Below are 21307 nucleotides of genomic sequence, written 5' to 3'. Positions count from 1 at the left end.
GAAGAGACAGAAATCTTTAATAAATAAATAAATTAATTTAAAAAAATAAAAAAAATAAAAATCTAAGTAAAGATAAAAATAGCCATCTAAGTAAGTTCAAGTCAATTGAACATATACATATTTGGAACATTCTTCATAAAGGCATCCTCAATAAACATAAGGACTAACTGGGTAGTTACAGAAGTGCCCCAAGACACAGAGAAATAAGAGCTCAAAAACATCTAGTCTATTGAAATTTATTTGGTTGGTTAATTGATTGATTGAGACAGGGTCTTACTATGTAGCCCTGGCTGGCCTGGAACTCATTATGTAGACCAGGCTAGCTCTGAACTCACAGATTTCTTACTTGCTTCTGTTTCTGTGCTGGGCTTGAAGAAAAGTGTGTGCCACCGTGCCCAACCCATCAACGGAAATTTTGTTTTTTACTTACATTCATTTAACGTGTGTGTGTCTGTGTGTGCGTGCACATGCTACGGCATAAGGGTGGTGGAGGACAGAGGGCAACTTGAGGTCCTCTCTTTTCACCATATGGGTTTGGATCAAAGCCAGGTCCTCAGGCTTAGCAGCAAGTCCCTTTACCAACTAAGCCACCTTGACAGTTTTAGTCTATTTAGATTTGTGTGGCCCAAAAGTGCCCACAGACCTCAAAAAAAAAAAAATCTCCTACAGAACAAATTATTATTTATTAAAATAAAATTTTAGGACAATCAGTGAGGAATCATAATTAAATCTCCACACTTTTTAAAGGTTGAGCCTATATTTAAATTACCAGAGGAAAAACAAATCAGATTTCATATCAGTAGGTCCTTTTGAAAAGTTAAAACACATCTTAGCTACTGGCTGTCCAAAATAGTGGGTGTAATCTGTTAAAACCCCCAGAGTGAATCCAGGCTCCCCAGTCACCCTAATACACACTCAGAGGCACAGTTGTAGGCTGGTTTCGTATTGACATTCTTTTGAGGAAGTTTTGTAGGTGCCTTGTAAACAGGAAAGAGTGCAAATGAGGTGTGTGACCCATGACACCTCAGCCTTCCTGCCACATGCAATTTCTAAATATAATACAAAATATTTGCTCCTATGGAGCTATCACTCTCCTTTGTACACCAGGAATTTCACTGACATAGTCAAAACACCAATAAAGCAACACACCACACAACAAAACACACTAAACAGTAAAACAACACACTAGTTTATAGACCCCTTTGGAACAGAAAGAGTTCATGTCATCAGAACAAGCCAGGATGCAATGAGTCTGAACCTAGCAGGATAATAAGTAATGAATTTGTACTTTTAATGAAAAAATAGTGTAGGTGCATATGGGTTATGTGCATGTATGTGCCTGGCATGTTGGGGGGTATACACATGTGTGCATGTGCAAGTGGAGGCCAGAGGTCAACATTGAGTATCTTCTTCAGTCACTGATTCAGCCAGAGTAGCTGACCAGAAAGTCTGGGGTCCTCCAGTCTTCACTTCCCCAGTACTGGGATTATAAGATTTTATCATTACATCCAGCTATCACCTGGGTGCTGGGGGATCCCAAGTCCTCACACTTAACGCAGCAAGTACTTTACCTTGCCAGCTTATACAAGCTTCTTTTTGTCTTTTCTTTTTCTTTTTTTTTTCACAAGGGTTCCTGGAATCCAAGCTGACTTTGAAGTCACTATGTAGCCAAGAATGACCTTGAACCCTCATTTCTCCCCAGTCCTGCCCCAAGTGCTTGGGTTGATGTCATGCACCATGTGCCCAGCTTTATCTGTGTCTTTTGAGACTGGTTCTCGCTGTATGACCCACACTGGTATAGAAATCATTATTCTCCTGCTTCAGTCTTTGGAATTCAGAGATTACAGTTGTGCACCAATGTATGGCCATATATGGCAAACAGACAGAGCTGAGAGAAACCAAGCACCCAACACAGGAGGACCCAGGTGGAGTCACACCTCTATTTATTGTCACTGGGGAGACATGTCCCATATGTCCATGCCGATTCTTCCTGCCCACTTTAACCAGCCCTCCTCTTACGTGATCGCTGCCCACTAAGCACTGTATGTACAGGAGGATATAATAGCCACTAGGATGACCAGGGTCTTCAGAAAACATTGCTCCACATGGTCTTGGAAGATATTGCCTGCAGTTCAGGGCATTTTTGTAGTAGTATTTTGCCTAACCTCCTTTTTTCTTTTTCTTTTTGGAGACAGAATTTTACTATACATGAAGCCTTGGCTGGCCTGGAACTCAAGACTATGTTGATCTTAAACTCAAAGAGATCCAACTGCCTCTGCCTCCCCAGTTCCAGGATTAAAGGTGCACACTACCACACCCAGCCCTAGTCCACCTTCTAAACATAACTTGTAGATTCTGGGTAGTATGAGTGACAGAAGGATCCAACGCACAGCGCTTCCTGTCTCCCAGAAAATATGTTTATCATCTCAAATGTCCTTATAACATTTCTATCATCGATTAGGTTAGCAGTCCTTAAAGTATGGTCTGTAATTTTTTTTGCAGAAGGTCAAGCAGCTTTCAGGACATGGTTTGACTGCTCCTGTCACTCTTGCTACATGCTCTGAATGTGAGGGCAACACGTGCTGACACCTAGTGTCTAACAGATCTGTGTTCCTCCCTGCTGCACACTCTCCGCAACAGAAATTGTATTTTTGTTTTTCTCTAAATTTTTGAGTCAGGGTCTTCCTATATAGCCCTGGTTGGCCTCAAGACTACATTAGCCTTGAACCTGTAGTGATCCTCCTGCCTCCGCTTCTTAAATTGCACAATCACAAGAGGGTGACACAATGTCCAGATTAAGAGTGTTCTTGGTAGAGGCAAATGAATCTCTGTACGTTCAGGGCCAGCCTGGTTTACAAAGTGAGACCCTGTTTTAAAACAAAACAAAACAAAAAACCAAAACCAAACAAATAAAACAAACTGTTCTTGATGGGTCTGGGGATGAAGCCCAGTTGGCAAAGCACATGCCAAGCATGCGCAAGACCTCACATTTAAGCCTTAGAACTAAAATGCTAGCAGGGCACTGTGTTTAATACCCGGAAACCCAACCCTCAGGAGGCTGAAGCGGGAGGACTGTGATTTCTAGGAAAGCCTGGGCTCTCCAAGACTCTGCTAAAAGATGGCTGGGGAGGGGCAAGGGAGAACAGGAAGGAAAGAGAATGGGGGAGGACACAACACAGAGGCAGACAGAGAAGTCAGAGAGAGAGAGAGACAAAGAGAGAGAAAGACAGAGAGCCACACACAGAGAAATAAAACATTTGAAGCAACAAACATGACAAATTTTATTGACTCTTGACCCTCAGGACTACCTTTTTGTCACTAACAGGAAGTGTGTCAACACTTGTGAGCATCTTAAGTGTACCTGAAGCGCATCTCGGGAGCAGCACTTGTGTGTACTGAATTATTTGCTCTGTTCAAATGGCTTCATTTTGTTCAACAATCAACTGAAACCAACAATAGCGATGACACTCAGTATATTCCAGACATTTCTTCAAAAACAACAAAGTAGGCTTTTCACTTCAAAGACAACAACTGGCAGTATTTGTGATAAAATTTGAGTTTTCAGCCGGGCGATGGTGGCGCACGCTTTTAATCCCAGCACTCGGGAGGCAAAGGCAGGCGGATCTCTGTTAGTTCGAGACCAGCCTGGTCTACAGAGCTAGTGCCAGGACAGGCTCCAAAGCCACAGAGAAACCCTGTCTCGAAAAACCAAAAAAAAAAAAAAAAAAAAAAAAAAAAAAAAAAAAAAAATTGAGTTTTCAAGTAAAAATCAGGTAGGCTGTGTCTACAGAAGACAACCTACAGTTTTCTAGTTCTTAGGAAGATGGTTAAGGGCTGCGTGGGTAGCACAGTGGCAGGTGAGCTTAGTGTGCAGGAGGCCTCAATTCCCAACACCAAAAACCCAAACCCAACCAGACCAAGCTTCTGATTAAATCAGTGATATTAGTAACAAACTGAATTTTTTCCAATGTATTATGTATTAATAACTCACTAAGCCTGTATTTCCTAGTGAAGTGTAGTGGTGCTACAGAAAAAGCAAGATGGCTAGTGGATGTTAATGCAATAGAGTATAATATGTTCATTGAAGGAGCTGGAGAGATGGCTCAGCCATAAAGAGCACTTGCTGTTCTAGTAGAGGACTGGGTTGGGTTCCCAGCATCCAGACTGAATGGCCCCCAACCACTCCAGTTCCAAGGGATCCAACATTCTCTTCTGGTCTCTATGAGAACTGTGCAAATGAAGAACACAAGCAGGCACACACATATACACATAAATTAAAATAAGGTCAGAGTGGGGCACACCTTTAATCTGAGCACTTGGGAGGCAAAGGGAGGAGGATCTCTGTGAGTTTGAGGCCAGTTGATCTAGATAGCAAGTTGTAGGACACTCAGGGCCACATGGTGAGACCCTGACATAAACAAAACAAAAACCCCAGTAATAAATAAAAACATTTTTAAAATGTTAATTGCTTTGGTTTCAGATCCTTTCAGAAACTTTTGGTGGCAGTGTCAAAACAAAGCCAAAGGTCACTAAAATATTCCTCCCTTTTCCAATGACCTATGTATGGGATTGAATTGTCTTCATACAGTTGAACCAAAAACTGCAATATAATTTTTGTTTGTTTTTCTGAGACAGGCCTCATATATTTCAGGCTGGCCTTGAAGTCATGATGTACCCAAGGCTGGTCTCTAGCTCCCCATGCTGGGACTATAGTCATTGGCTACCATGTCTGACAACAATGCAATATATTTAAGAAAGAAGTAAATATAAAAATCTAGTTGTCTTCTACTAAACTGCAAATTAAAGAGATTTGCAGATATGTAAAAAGGGTGCCTCTTTTATCTTGATAACACATCATGCTATCATGTACTGGGTTTATTATTAACTAGTAAGACTTTTGGAACAACTTATTTTAATTTTTAAAAAAGATTTATTTATTATGTATATAGTGTTTGCCTGCATGTATGCCTGCATGCCAGAAGAGAGCACCAGATCTCATACAGATCATTGTAAGCCACCATATGGCTGCTGGGAATTGAACTCAGGGCCTCTGAAGAGTAGCCAGTGCTCTTATCTGCTGAGCTATTTTTATTTTAATTTTTAATGTCATAAATATAGATATATAGCTGGGTGTGATGGTACATGCCTACAATTCCAGCACTCAGAAGGTTGAGGCAGAAGGATAATGCATACAAGGTTATCCTGGACTACATAGTAAGACTGTTTCAGATAGACAGACAGACAGACAGACAGATATATAGATAGGGTTGTGATTTGAATAGGAATGGCATAATAAACACTACTTGCTCAAAGACTAGCCTGGGCTTAGCATATAAGAAATGCAGAGGTTCTGCAAGACTGTTTCCCCAAATCCCCTCCTCAGTGCAGCAAAAATGATTCAGGCTGCATTTACTGGAAGACACAGGGAAATGTGATTACAGAAAGGAAGTTGGTAGCAAGTTCCTACCACAAAGCTCCACCAATGTTAGTAGGGTCATTCTTAAGGCCCTCATGTCAGCTTCTGTCTCTTCTCAACTTGATATCATCTAGGAAGCTTTTGAAAGGAAAGATTACCGTGCGGGTGTCCACAGTCAGTGGACTCGATGTGGGAGGAGACTGAGAGCATTCGACAGGCAACTGACTGCATGTCAGCCGCCACGACTCTAAAGATGGACTTACTTAAAATGACTTAAACAACAGAAGGAGACAACCCGGAGTCAAGATTAAATACTGGAAAATAAGCTTCTCTCCTCTAATCCTCCCCATGGCACCACCCTGAAATGGGCAGTTCCTCACTGAACTGAAGCAGTTTTGAAAGCATAATCTAAATCTGTTTGTTGCTCTCTATATTACAGAGCTCAGAACTAGGAAGTACACATTTTCTGCTACTGATAAAATTAGATGAATTGTAGTGCATTTCGGGCTGGCTCAGTGGGTACAAGTGTTTGCCATACAGGCCTAATAATTGGAGTTCAATCCCTGGAACCCACAGTGGAAGGAGAGAACTGATCACACAACCTCCATGTGTGCAATATGGCATGTGCGTGCCTGTGTGTCTGGGTCCTCTCTCTCCATCCACCTCCTCCACTATAATTATATATATATTTAAGTGACCTGATTTGGAGCATATGAAAAACAAAAAAGAATTAGGATGTACAGCACTTAAGAAAAAAAATGTAGAAAGTAACAAAGCACAGGGTTCTGCAGCATGGACTTCTAACTAGAAAATCTCAATTATTGTTCCTCCTTGGGGATCCTATGATGACAACAAGAAAAGATGATCATGTGACCAACCAGGTAACGTGCTATATGGATATAGCAGACACAGTTCCTTGGCTACTTATAAGACTAACACATTGAACGCCTGCAACAATCCTAAGAAGTGGGCACTATCATCCACACCATTTTACAGAAAGGTGTAGTGACAGCTTGACGTCTCTAACCCAGGCAAAGGCTCCGAGCTCAAGCATCACAAGGAGACACACCAGTGATTCTCAGCACAACTTGAGTTTCTTACCTCTGGCTTGCTGAGGCTAGATGAAACCAAGGAACCAGAGCCCACGTCCAAATCCCACTGCTTTTTACCATGATTCTCAGCATCCAGGGCAGCAATTCTTCCATCTAATGTGCTGATAATTACTAAGGATCTGTAAATGAAAAATAAAGAGAACAAACTTTGGAAAGCAATCTAAGACAATGTGCACTTACCCTCTCACGTGAAAGGAAAGTAGTCCCATCAGTAAGAAGAGGGGAGACCACTGCCCCTCAGTCTCTAAGGTCTTGTCACTCATCTGTCTCTGCAGCAAGACACCAACTTCACAATGACAAATACTCAGGGCCAAGTAGACTCTTGCACTTTGGGAAACATATGGAAACAGAGTTTCTCTATAGCTTTGGAACCTGTCCTGGAACTAGCTCTTGTAGACCAGAATTCACAGAGATCTGCCTGCCTCTGCCTCCCGAGTACAATGCTGGGATTAAAAGTGTGTGCCACCACTTTTTATGTAGCTTCTAAGATACCATATTTTCCTGATTTATATACTTATTTATTTATTTTCCAAGAGCCAGGCCCCCCATCCATCCATCCATCCATCCATCCATCCATCCATCCATCCATCCATCTATGTAGAGAGAGAGAGAGAGAGAGAGAGAGAGAGAGAGAGAGAGAGAGAGAGAGAGAGAGAGACGCACCTGGCTGTCCAGGATGTCATTATGTAGACTAGGCTCAAACACCATTCCTAGATATTTTTCTAATATTCTTTTCCTGAAACAGACAGAGACTACTGCAAAAGGCCACAACCAATTAAACGCAGGAGGCAAGAGATTATGAGATCATGTGGTACCCAGTTCCAACTGCTACATATACAGCATGACTTCTAAGGAAAGTTTGTAAGAATCAGAGGAACAGGAAGTTTGCTGTGAGACTGTGTCTCCTAGAAATGTCAGAGAAGCTACATCCCTGAATTTTCACTAAGATGGCTGTCAAAACAAGACCTGAACAATAACAACACCAATGGACTTGGTAACTTTGGAAGGGCGAAAGCTCGTAGGGCCTCAGCCCTAAATAAAAAACTAGCAGCACTAGGGAATGCTGAGAGTGGGGGAAAGGGGCTCCCCCATCCCTCACAATTGATTATCTAATACCAAGTGGTCAGTCCTGAAACATGGAATATCTTTATATGGACTGGACAGGTTGTATTTATATATTTAAGAAGGAGAGAACAATTAAAGAAAAAAAGGCCATGAATTTGAGAGAAAGGAGGTAAGTGAGAATGACTGGAGGTAGGAAAGGGAATAGGGAGATTATGTAATTATATTTTAATTTTGAAAATAAATATTATAACAATTATTTTTTCACTCAGTTCTATGATCTTTCTCAGTTCCATTTTCTGGTTCCTCTTCATCTTTCTTGCCTCTTAAAATAGTCTCTCCTATGTTTAACTATCTTGGTGATCTCAGCCAGTCTCATAGCTTTAAACACACCTCTGGCTGGAAATTCCAAAACTTCTGTCTCTGGCTCCAGGCCTCTCCCCTGAGGTCTGACACACATGTCTGAATACTATCATAAAGTTCCCAGCAGGCTTCTTGGCATATCAAAGTTGACATGTCCAAAGTCAAGACTACCCTGAGAATTTCTCAAACAGTATTATTTTTCTTACTGTTATTATCTTTCTTTGCATGGGACATATGCCCCAGAAACAGAGCAGACTGTAAATTTCACACGGGATGAAAGAAAGAGTTGAACACCGGTTTCAACTGAACTGGTTTCAACTCCTAGTTAAACACCAGGAATTTGCCGGGCTTATTTTCCTGCTTTAAAGACCACACAGGAGTCAGGTGTGAGAACCCAGCTGGTAAAGGCATTTGATGCTGAGCACAACAGCCTGAGTTTGATTTCTTGGTAGATGTGGAGAGTTAACTCCTGAAGGTTGTCCACTGACCTTCAAATGTGTGTGCTGAAGCACAATAGCAGGAGCACAAACATACACACAAAACAAACAATAAATAAAAATTCTCATATTTTTAAAAGACCACACAGGCCAAACGGTGGTGGTATATGCCTTTAATCTCAGCATTCAGGCAGAGGCAGGAGAATCTCTGTGAGTTCGAGGACAGCCTGGTCTACAAGAGCTAGTTCCAGGACAGGCTCTAAAGCTACAGAGAAACCCTGCCTCGAAGGAAAAAAATAAAAGACCACACAGATTCCAACTATGCATTGTTACGTTCCTGGTTAGGATTAGAAGGCACAATTGCGCTCCTTGCATTGCATTTGATGTACAATATGCACAAAGTAAAGCTATAAGTTAATCAAGGAAATAATTTCATATAAACTCATTTGAAGTCTCTCAAAGCACAATTTTGTGAGGTGTTGTGGTAAACCCCATGATCCCAGCACTCAGGAGACAGAAGGATCTCCAGCAAGCCAGCCTGGGCAACATAGCAAATTTAAGGCCAGCCTGGACTACATAGTAAAACCCTGTCTTAAAAAAAAAAAAAACACATACACACATAATATAAATTGCCAAATTATTTATTACTTTTCTTGTTTTGGGCTTTAAAGTAGTAACCCTTTATCTTATTTGTGAAAATAAAAATTTTGTCACATAACTTTAGTTGACAAACCAAAGAAAAAGACCAGCCCAATTCCTTTTAAACTTTCTACCTGTTGCTGGAGCTGGCCTGAGGTCAAGAGATTCTCACCCCTAGCTATGCCGAGTGTTAAAAAAAAAATAAAAGAAAACAAATGCTATAAAATCGTCTAGTTCTCGTGTTACAGGCCAGGGCGTATGACAAGTTGGCAGTAACAGACTAGGAGTGTTCACTTTGGCTCCTTCCTAGAGCATCTCAAGGGAGGGGTCCCTCGTGCCATAGCACAAGCAGGACAATGCAGACCCGAGGTTCTGCAGCTCACCTAATGACTGACAGAGAAGGATGCTCACTGCCACTGACTGGGAAAGCAGCTTGAAGCCAGACTCTGCTGAAAACCAACGTGGTCCAGCGGACTACAGGAATAACAGAAGGACAGAGGTACCACAGGCACCAGAACAGAGAGATGAAAAGAGGGCCAGCAGAAAGGCATTTATCTCCCAGTGAATGCACTATTTCAAACAAGATGAAAACCCTGTACTTATTCAAGGATCAAAGAATTTACAGGTAGGGCCTGGAAGTCAGACCTGGTACACATCTCCATGGCTCTGCCCTAAATCTCCTCAAAGTTCACTCAGTTGGGGTTTTTAGAATTTTTTATTTATGTATTTATTTTGCAATATATGTATATTTCATGCCTAAAAGGGACAGCTGGTGTCTTCCTCAGTTTCACTCAATTTTATTTAAAGATTTTTTTTGTTTTTGTTTTTTAAACAAGATTTATTTTTAGCTGGACTTGGTGGTGGACGCCTTTAATCCCAGCACTTGGGAGGCAGGCAGACTTCTGTTGAGTTCCAGGTCAGCCTGATCTACATCGTGAATTCCAGCCAAGGCTATATAGAGACCCAGATTTCCTCCCCCTCTTTCTGGCTCCCACAAACCTTTTATTTTCATTTATATGTTGTATGTGCATCTGTATATTTTGCATGTGCAGGTCATGTTTGCAGGTGCTTGTGGAGTCAAAAGAAGGTGTTGGATCCCCTGGAGCTGGAGGGGCTGCCTGACATAGGTGCTGGGAACCAAATTTGGGTCCTCTGGAAGATCAGCAAGTACTCTTGAATGCTGAGCCATTTTTCCTGCAGCTCTACTTTATTCATTGAGACAGAATCTCTTTTGGAACCGAGAGCTTGCTAATTCCCTCTAGTCTAGTTAGTTTGCTGAGGGGGTAGAAGGGGAGGAGTTTCGAGGAGCAAGTACCTTATCCACTGGGCCATTTCCTTGTTTTTAATAGATGAAATAGAGCTATTTCACTTAGCTCAATATAACCCAAACTGTCTGATCATAAAATTATTACAAACTATTAAAGGCTCACAAGACAATGAATCATGACATCCCGGGTGAATTTCATGCTAAGCTCGACTGTGCCAACTGATTTGCAACAGAGGAGGCATAGAGATGTGGGACTCCCCTCTGTATGCTATGAATATATTTTATTACCACTGGTTAATAAAGAAGCTGCTTTGGTCTATGGCAGGGCAGAATATAGGTAGGAGGAAAAACTAAACTGAATGCAGGGAGAAAGAAGGCGGAGTTAGGGAGACACCATGTAGCTGCTGAAGGAGAAAGATGCCAGAACCTTACCGGCAAACCACAAACATTATGGCAAAATATAAAATAATACAAATGGGTTAATTTAAGATGTAAGAGCTAGCTAGGAATGTGCCTAAGCCATTGGCCAAACGGTATTGTAACTAATACAGTTTCTACGTGATTATTTGGGTCTGGACAGCTGAGAACGAAAAAGCAGTCTCCATTTATAGCAAAGAATTCACCACTCATTAGAACATGATCTGCTACCTCTTCTGCAAGCCCTAGGTCCTTAGTGTAGCGGAGCATCTTTTCGGGTTCCCAGCAAGCACCACTCCAACCCTTTCCAGTTACTGCAGGAAGGGTTTCGGTGATCTACCCCCTTTACAAGTGTCCCACAGGGGCCTCTGCTTCCCACAGACTCTCCCCTGCCATTCCCACATCTCTTCCCAGCAGGCACTTTCTCTGTTTGCACTGCATGCTCTTCCTTGAACAAACCTATGTGGTATTTGCGGTTCACCAGCCCTTTTACGACAACTCAGCAGGTAGGTTCTACCCCTTATCAGGATGTCACATACAGAAAGTTAAACCTCTCACCAGTTTTCCCTCCCTCTTCTTCCTCTCTTTATACTGTATCCTAACACGCAATATATACCTCACCCCCACTGATCTTGACATTAAGATCATTTTCATCAAAACATTGTAAAAGCCTGACGTATTTTCTGCCTTCAGGACCATTTCTTCCCTTTTCTGATGAGTCTGAGTCCACAGTAGAGCTCAGACTAACTTCTGCTGTGCCCACTGCTTCACACTTTTACAAATTAGCTCCTCTATACTTTGCCAACCTCATTTTCTGTCTCTGCTGCCGAGCTAATCCCTTCTTCTCACACCTCTCAACCGTGACAACCCCTCCAGGGGTTTCCAGCCTTCTCAACAAGGTTCCTTAGTTCATTCAATTATCACCCTGTCTTCAAACATTTCATTTGCCAAGTGCCTAATTCTCCAATAATGTTTTTACATTTATTTTTTTTTTTGTATGGGGGGAGCATACACGTGCCACAACCTGAATTGTGGATGTCTGAGGACAACAGAGGAGTTGGTTCTCTCATTTCCCAAGTGGGTCCTAGGGATGGAGAGCATGTTACTGGGGTTGGTGGCAAGCTCCTTCACCTGCTGACCCATCTTGGTAGCCTGCATTGCTCCAGCTTTAAAGAAAATATTTAAAACTAGCTTAAACAGGCATGGTTTCTGGGAAGAAAGAAGTATTATTGAAGGGTTGACATAATTTGAGCTCAAAGCACAAAGTTCACTCTTGTGTTTGTTGAGATGGGATATTTTATAGCCTCAGATACACTGTATGTAGCAGAGGATGGCCCCGAAGACCTCAGATACACTGTGTATGTAGCAGAGGATGGCCCTGAAGACCTCAGATACACTGTGTATAGCAAAGGATGGCCCCGAAGACCTCAGATGCACTGTGTATGTAGCAGAGGATGGCCCTGAAGACCTCAGATACACTGTGTATAGCAGAGGATGGCCCTGAAGACCTGGCCCTTCTGCCTCTGAGTGCTGCTGGGATTACAGGTATGTGTCACCACACCTGGCTTGACTTTTTAATTAGTGTATTCCTTATGAAATATTTCATTCCATTCCATTATTTAAAAAATCTATAGTCCATGGATTTACACTGGATCACAAAGATTCCCTATATAGATTAACAGTGATCTGGGAACTCAGGCTTAGAAGTCCTGCTAAATTCACTGTAAAACCCCCACTGTGTCCTTGCTTGTGATTCCACTGCCTATTCTGACCAAGAGAATTTCTTTTTTAAATTAAAATTTTATTTATTATTATTTGCATGTGTATGCACGTGTGTGTATGTGTATATGCATGCATGTATATGGATATCACAGTTTTGGGGAGTCGGGTCTTTCCTACCCTCTTACTTTTGGAGCAGGGTCTCCTTTGTTTCTGCCGAGACACTGTGTATCCCAGACTAGCTGACCTGCAAGTCTCTAATGATTCTCCTGTCTCTGCCTCTCATCTTGACATAGGAGTGTTGGGATTATAGATATGCCAGTCACCTGGACTCTAGTGATCAAATGAGGTCATCGGGCTTCATGGAAACCATTTTGTCCACTGAACTCTTTCTCTGGCCTTTGACATTTCTTTGAAAGGCGCATGTTATTTTATGTGTATGAGTGTTTTACTTGCAAGTATGTATGTTTACCATGTGTATTCCTGGTGCCCGTGGAGCTCAAAAGAGGATACAAGATCACCTGTAACTGGAGTAATGGATGGTTGTGAGCCACTATATAGGTGCTGGAACCAAACCTGGGTCCTCTGCAAGAGCAGCAAGTGTTCTTAACCAGAGACACCTCTCCAGCTCCTACCCTGACACTTCTTATATTCAAGGATTTGATAATATGATAGTGACATTCCCATTCTCTTCAGCTTCATGCCATTATGAGGATGCCTATCTACTACAATTTAGTTAATTCTGTAAACAAAGTTACTTCTGCCAGACTCTGAGCTCTCTCCACTCTCAGTGCCTGGCAGTGCCTAGCCTAGTAAAATAAGGAAATGTTTATTACACAAATCAGTTACATGATGTAAAGACATTATCCACATCAAAAAGGCAGAGACGCTGGAGAAAGATACAGAGAAATGGAACTTGCCTAGGACCACTCACAATTAAGTTTAGGACAGGGCTGGGGAATACAGTTTTCCCAGCTGTTAGTCTATCAACTCCAAGTCCGCCCAAATGACTATTATGTTACTATAATATGCACTTTATCTCCTTCCTTCCTTCCTTCCTTCCTTCCTTCCTTCCTTCCTTCCTTTCTTCCTTCCTTTCTGCTTCAGAAAATGTCATCAAAGTGTCATTTATCTTGTAACCATTCTGATTACGTCCTCAGTTTAGAAGAAATGACTTCAGGCCAAATGAATACACAGACTGTGTTGGGTCTGACTTAATTTTAAAGAACCCTTGACTCTGGCTTAAGCTGCTCAGAACATCTGTCTACTGACAGTTAAATTTGCTGGAGTCTGGTAGATGCTAAACTCCTTCATAAAGTCATTTCAAAGGAGTCTTAACTCCTATGGACGTCCCTAGCAGGTGACAGAAAGCATTATCTGGATTAAGTAATTTATATATTAGCAATTATTTACTTTCTGCCCAGTGGTGTGGTACATGCCTTTAATCTAAGCACTTGGGAGGCAGAGGCAAGAAGATCTCTGTGAGTTCGAGGCCAGCCTGGTCTACAGAGTGAGTTCCAGGACAGTCAGTACTGTTACACAGAGAAACCCTGCCTAGAAAACAAACACCCTGTTTACTTTAATATTTTCTATTTCTCTTCTTCTAGTGAATATACTTTACAAACCTGATAATATGATTTGACTGGAAAAATATATACACATATATGTATATTTTTGATAGGGCCAGGAATCTTCCACCAACACATACATTCAGTAAAAGAAACATGTGTTTTCATACAAAAAAAAATTAATACTGACTAGACTTGACTCCTTAGTCCTCCTCTACTAAGTAAATCTTCCAATCAAGCTTCCTATATTTAATCATATCTTAAGAACAGCTAGGCTTCTAATGAAAAAATATAATACCTAAAACAACTATACTTAAATGTTTTTATATATCAGCTAGACCTTGAGGAAGCTTCAGCAAATCTACATGTAACACAAGAGTAACAGAGAATCCTTTTTAAGACAGAAACTTTTTCTAGGCAAGATATGATACCTCATGCCTATAATCCTAGCACAAGGGAATCTGGAGGATCATGATCTTGAGGCCAGCCTGGGCTATATTATAACACTCTGTCTAAACATCAACAACAACAACGAAACAACCCAGCATTTAGGTGGTGGAAGCCAGAGGATCGTGAGTTCAAAATCAGCCTGGGCTACATGAGGAAAATAAAAAAGTATCTCTAATTTATACAATTAAGCAATTTTACTCAAAATGGTCACTCACAAATAGGACAGGGATTTAAAAACACTACATATCTAATTTCCACCCCTTACATTTACCCCGTAAACTTGTTTGTTTGCCCTCTTGCTTTTGATGTTCCCAATTAAAGCCCTGGACATCACTGATGGTAAGTATTTGTCTATCACAGAGCTACACCCAGGGTCCCTCAAAGCGTTTTAGAACAAATTATATAAAGAGCAGCTTTCACTAAAAAGAAAAGGAAAGAGTCAGGTGGGGACCTCAGGTAACTGGTGCTGAAGAGCCAAGTTCTAACTACTGTTCATGGCAACTGACAGACAGGTCCCTTTCGTAAAATGAACACACAGAGCTGGGTTCAAATGAAGACTAGCCTAGTACCTGTCACAGAGTACTAGGCATCAATGAAGTTGAAGGCAATTGTAGAGAGAAAACACAGTCCATGTATCGGCCCAAAGCATGTTTAGTTTGGCTTACAACTTGTTTGGCAAGTTACATGTAAATTCCTCTTTAAATGTGATTTTGGTTAACCACCAGAGTCTGGAGTGGGGAAAGTGAACATTGACAGGCCTACATGATTGACAATATTCTCTGTCAACATAGTAGTCAGAGACACTATTTATTAATGACCTAAAGGGGATTTAAAACAACAAACAAAATACTATGATTATGAATTTGAAAATCTAGCGAAGGCCAGATTTCTGCACCTTTGCTTCCTATCCAGTCAGTCTGGGAAAAGACAGAGTCAAAAGAGAAATAAAGAGGAATTAAATCATCTTACATTTGCAAAATATTTGATGTTATCTCATTTAATCCAAAAACTTCCCTTAGCAGATGAACAGTGTACAGAGACACCAGGAAGAAATGTTAAATTCAGTAATACTTGTGTTAGGAAGTAGGGAGAACAACTATGCAAAAGGAAATACACTTTGCAATGAGTGTGACAATCAAGATTAAATTAGTTCCTTATAACTTCAGAACGTCTTTGGTGTAAAATGGGCAACCCCCATTTTACCAAGTAACCAAGTAACTCTCTGCAGGCCCAACCCACTGCAGGGACCAACTAACACTTGGCAATTCCTTACAGGTTAGAATTAGAGTTGGTAATATAAACTCTGCCAGTATCCTTAAAGCCCAACAGTTAAGTGTGTGAGATGATCTTCCCAATTCTCTCTCTCTCTCTCTCTCTCTCTCTCTGGGGGGGGGGGGGGGCATATCATTTACCAGTCTAAAGCTTAGAGAAAAAACTTTGGGAGACTGCTACTAGAAAAATAAGTTTACATTTTTGGGAAACAAGAATATTTATCCAGTCAGTGACATGCCTGAGATGCAGAGTGAACATGTCAAGTGCCATGGGTAAAGACGAATGCCTATCAAAGGAGAAAATGAATCTCAATAGGTCCCGTCTTGCTATGCATCAAAAGACAAGGCGCAAAAACACAGCCCTTGGTTCCCCACCTCCCCCTGTTCTGCAAGTGCCAGAGTTCTTCACAGCTGTCTGCAATCAACGCTTGGTTAACTTAGCTCTGTCCCTCCAGGCCTCCCCTTGAAACAAACAGGATATCATTCTATTATTATGGAACTGATGTCTTCAGACTTTTTTTTTTAACTTGTAAATAGCACTTAGAAAAAACCTTTTCTTTAACTTTGAATATGTATCTCCAGCTGACCCAACTCACCCTTGGCTTCTCACTCATTTACACTATGCTAACTTCACACTACTGTGCAGTCCTATCCAGAGATCACACGCTCTCCTCCAGGCGGATTTCTTCCAGTTTCACTCTTGTTTCTGAGGAAGGAAGAAAGTGGTCCTGCATTCTGTAATCCAGAACTCACAGCAATCCTCCCACCTCGGCCTCTGCCTCGCAGGTGCTGCGATTCTAAGCAAGAGCCACCTCAAATAAAGAGCCACCTTTCTTTATTCCTTTAATTTTATTTTTTAATTAATTAATTTTTATTTNGACCTGACTTCATCATTGTTTTTTTTTTTTTTTTAACTAGATATCAGTTTGTATGTTCAAATAGAATGGCATAACTTCAAAAATTATTTTTTATTTTTATTTAAAAAAAAAGATCTTTTCTCATTTTACATGCCTATCCCAGTTCCCATTCCCTCCTCTCTTCCGGCTCCCCCAACCTTTCCCTCCCTCCAGCCCCCATCCACTCCTCAGAGAAGGTAAGGCTTCTTCCCAAGGGGAGTCAACATAGTCAGACACATCACTTTGAGGCAGGACCAAGGCCCTCGCCCCTGTATTTAGACTGAGTAAGAGAATGGGCTCCAAAAAGCCAATTCAAGTACCAGGGATAAATCCCGGTCCCACTGTCAGTGGCTCCACAGTCTGCTCCGGCCAAATAACTGTCACCCACATTCAGAGGGCCTAGTTGGTCCTGTGCAGGTGTTCCCTTGCCCCCATCTACCCACCCACTATAAAATTGGGAGGGGGAAAGGAAAGTAGAAGGAGGAGGGAGGAGAGAAGGGGAGGGAGGAGGAGAACATGAGGGAATGGGATGGTCCAGATGGGGAAAGGACAGAGAGGGAGAACAAGGAAAGATATAGCTTGATTGTGGGAGCCATTATGGGGCTAGCAAGGATGTTCTTTTAGTATCCTTACCTTGGGTTTCAGTAAACCCTGTTTTAGAGAAAGATTTCAGCATAACTTTTGCTCAGGCCTGCCATTCAAGATAATATTTCTCAAACTAATGTGTATTTAATCATAAGGTGATCTATTACAATATAGAGCTTTAGTCAGTAGGTTGGGTGGTGCCTGACTCTGGAGGTCTAACAACATGTTTCCAAGGAATGGAGCTGTTAGGGTAGGCACAGGCACACACACGCACGCACGCGCAGACACACACACACACACACACACACACACACACACACGTATGACAAAGGATCTCAGCATAATTTCCAGCCCCCTGCCTCCTGCTGTCTGAAGGGCACTACTGTCTGCATTCTACCCATTTCCAACCCTGTCCCAGCCATTTCTTGCCTGCGAACCTACCTCACCCCTTCTCCCTACACAGTGAAAACCACAAAAGCCTTGGATCACCACGACACTTCATTTGCACCGCTTCTCCCTGACCACTGACTGGACCCTCCTACCAAGGGCTACCTGCTCAACCTCGGGACCGCCAGTGAATCTTGGGCTCTGATGAGTTTAGTAAGGACCTGTTAGTGTGGGCATGTGTTCTCAGGAAAACAAAATATTTCACTCCACTTCTTGCAATTTATTCTGGTAAATTACTACTTGTAATTTACAGCAGCTCCAAGATGTTTATCCAAATGTTTATGGATAATCTTAGGACTCAGGTTATTTCTAGTAGTCACTGGGTACATAGATCAAGGTTCGGATACTTGCTAGAACTTAGTAAATACTACGTTATAAACTTAAAATACTTTCTGATTTAATGGTTCTGTCTTCCTTTACCTAATGCTTTTATCACCCCTTTTGTTAAATAGTGCCATTTTCTCCGCATGTGCTGTCTGAAAATACTTTATCATTATATTCCATGCAGACTTTGAAAATTGCTTCAAAATTTGTCTCTTGAATTTGTATGCTTATAAGGCTAAGAAACCCAACTGAAATAAACTATAGTAACCCTCTTTAACTATCAAAGAACTGCCGGTATACAAGAACCTAACCAGAGCGCTTAAACTTTAGTGTGTTCAAGAGCAGTCGGGGGAGCTTGTTCAACACGCAGTTTTCAGGTTTTTACCCAGAAAAGGTCTGGTTCAGTGAAACCGGGGCGGAGCCTAGAAAACTGTCCTTTAAACCAGCATCCCCCAGGCAATTCTGATGCAGGTGTTCCAGCAGATCTCAATTAGAGAAACGGAAAATCAAAACTCTTGACTAGGAGCCACAACGTATTTGTATTTGAAGGATACACGTAGACATCTCTTTTCAAAGTCCTTTCTCTAAACAGCTGTCGCGACGGCGCTGGAATAGAACGGGTCACATATTTGGGAGTGAGAGTGTAGAAAGGACCAGGAGGATGGCCAAGCCCGGAAACAATGAAAGCGAGGAAGTGGGCTTTCATCTCTAAGCCGGGTGCTGGGTTCTCCAAGCATCCCTCATCCTCCTTTGAGGATGCTGTTGCCCTCTCACAGCCAGGACCAGACAGGCACTCTGAACGACGCAGGAAGGTGTCGCGGCTTTCTGCTTGTCCGCAGTCACTCGCATCCCTGCGAGGGGCACCCGGATCCCGGTCCGCAACCTCTCACCTGCCGCGCGGCCGCAGGTCCACGTCGTCGTCCGGCTCGGTCGCGCGTGACTCATGTTCGCCAGCGGCGGCCGGCAGCGCCTCGGCGTCCTCCACGGTCACTTCGGCCGTAGCCACCGCAGTCACCCGCGCGGCCGAAGTCGGGGCGGCCGCTGCCCCCAAGCCGAAAGCCGCGTCCGCCGTGGGCGCGGGCAGGCTGCGGGCGCGCGTGGCCGCCGAGATCCCCGCCGCGCAGCCCAGCAGCAGCAGCAGCAATAGCGCGCGCGGCCCGGCCCGGGTGGCGCGCTCCATCAGCGGCCCGCCCCACGCGCGAGCATGGAGTCCCGGCCGTCGGCGCCCGCCCGTCCCGCCGCTCGGAGCACCAGGAGCGCGCGCCACGGACCCCGCCGCTTCCCGACTTCGCGCCGCAGCAGCAGGGCTGCCCAGCCACGTCTCAGCCACCGCCACCTGAGTGACAGCCTAGTGCGGACATCGCCCATTGAGCGAGCGGTCCGCGCTTCAGCTCTGCGATTGGCTGCGCGCCCTGCCACTCCGATCCAGGCGGGCGCATTCCCAGTTGTCAACATCATGCCTACCAATCAAATTGTAGTTTTGCGTGTGGAAGCCTTGCCCTTTTCCGGAAGCGATGACCAATGAGAAATGTCCCTCCCCTGAGCCCTCTTAACTGATTGGTGAGACTTTCCGGTTCCTTCATGTCTTCTTTGGAACAGATTGGCCCGTCCTGTGATTGGACCCGCCTCCCAGAGTGAGGCGCTGGAGAAGGCTTGGGGATCATTGGTGCAAGTGCATGCCCCTCAAAGGCGCGAGATAACTGCGTCTTGATTGGTTGGAAGCGGCACTTAGTACGTGGCGGATTCTGACTGTGAATAGGACGGTCCCCAGTGAAAGGGAGAGTGGGAGTGAGTCCCAGGTGGCCGGGAGGCGGCCGACCTTAAAGGGACAGATGCTTTCGCTCTTCCCAAGCCGAGTCTGTTTTGAAAAGAAGTGGGGCGAGGGAAGTGACCGCACAGGTCGGGTGCCTTAGGAGTGGATGGAAGAGAAGAGAGTTCAGGAGTTGTCCAATTAGTGGCCGGCACGGTACTAAGAATTACAACCACAGCTTTGAGAGAGATGACAGTGACCTGTAGAACAGATAACCCCGTGCACCGTAAACGCCTCCTACCTCGTTATAACTGAGGGACCCAGGCCAGGCGCACTTAAGTGATCTGCCCAAGGTCACATAGTCACAGAAACGTGACTTTATTTCTGATTGGTCTGGCATACTTTATACTGCCCTCAGGAGAAATAGAACTACAAACGGCCAAAGTGGAAAAGGTCTGAACGTTTAACTAAAGCAGCTAAAATTCTCTTAAGGCAGTCTAGAACACCCTGCGGATTTCTGAGCAGGTGTGTGGGACAGTAAGAAGTTGCATCCTTCAGCGGTGTATTCAGAACAGCAACCAAAGCGCCGGGAAGAAGATTTTAAAGATGCTGTCAGCTTGTGTACGCTGGTGTCCATCTGCACACAAACATACTCAGATTCCTCTCAGCCCCGATTCATATAAGCTCACTTCTCCTTTTAGTTCTTACCACATTCCTTTGCTTGTCTGTGCAACCAGTCTCTAAATGTTCTGTCTTTCCTCTCCCATCTCACACACACTGCCCGGCTAGTACTCCTCAGCTCCACCCAAATTGCTCAGGCTGGGCCTGTTTTTGATGGATCTGAAGGAGAGTCTTGTTTTCATCCCAACTGTCTTTGACTCTGGAACTCACTCTTTCCTCTCTGAAATACTTTGCCACTTTGTCGGGCCTAAAATCCACCTCAAAACTGGTTGGCTACTCCCATAACATTTGTGGCTCTATGCATATATGGAGTCACAGAGACTGACAGCATGCGAAAGACCTGCACAGGCTCAAACCAGACGACATCCCAGGACTAACAAGGGGAAGTGGACACAAAGTCCCGCCCCTAGCTAGAAGCTCTTTCCTGCTTGGGAAAGGAAGGGGTTGTTCTCAGTGGAGTATCACTGGGAATATCAACCACACTCCAGGGCTGGTTAGTTGGTTAGGCAAAACACATGTTGCTTTGTTTTGTTTTGGTGATTTTTGTCTTTTTCTTTTTCAGCTTGCTTGTCTGCTTTGATTTTTGGTTGCCTCTGCCCACTTGTTTTTGTTTTGGTGTTATGAAGAAAGATGATGAAGTTTGGTGAGTAGGGAGGTGAGTGAAGTGGAAAAAAATACCATAAAACTATATATTGTCTGAAAAAAATAATTTTAATGTAATTTTTTTTACTTTAATTATTTTTAATTATGTGTATATGTGGGTGTCTGAGTATAGGTTTGTACATGTGAATGCAGTGCCTGTAAAGGCCAGAAGAAGGCATGGGATCCCTTGGAGCTGGAGTTACAGGGGGTTCTGAGCTGATTGATGTGAATGCTGAGAACCAGATTACTGCCCAATGCAGA

General features: G+C 43.2%; 1 protein-coding gene across 1 annotated transcript in view; it reads right to left on the bottom strand.

Annotated features, from left to right (window-relative positions):
* Positions 1–19305, bottom strand: part of Eif2ak3 (eukaryotic translation initiation factor 2 alpha kinase 3) — a 69511-nt gene extending 50206 nt beyond the window's left edge. Inside the window, exons 1-2 of the mRNA XM_050126431.1 lie at positions 18864–19305; positions 6518–6647 (exon numbers count right to left, since the gene is read on the bottom strand). Of these exons, the coding sequence (XP_049982388.1) occupies positions 6518–6647; positions 18864–19153 (420 nt within the window). The 5' untranslated portion in view covers positions 19154–19305. The remainder of the gene's footprint in view (positions 1–6517; positions 6648–18863) is intronic.
* Positions 19306–21307: the final 2002 nt, after the last annotated feature.

Source organism: Alexandromys fortis, unplaced genomic scaffold, assembly GCF_014885135.2.
Source record: "Alexandromys fortis isolate MF-2015 unplaced genomic scaffold, M_Fortis_MF-2015_v1.1 scaffold_257, whole genome shotgun sequence".
NCBI lineage: Eukaryota > Metazoa > Chordata > Mammalia > Rodentia > Cricetidae > Alexandromys > Alexandromys fortis.
The sequence above is the reverse complement of the archived record's forward strand: the minus strand, read 5'-3'. Positions and strand labels throughout refer to the sequence as shown.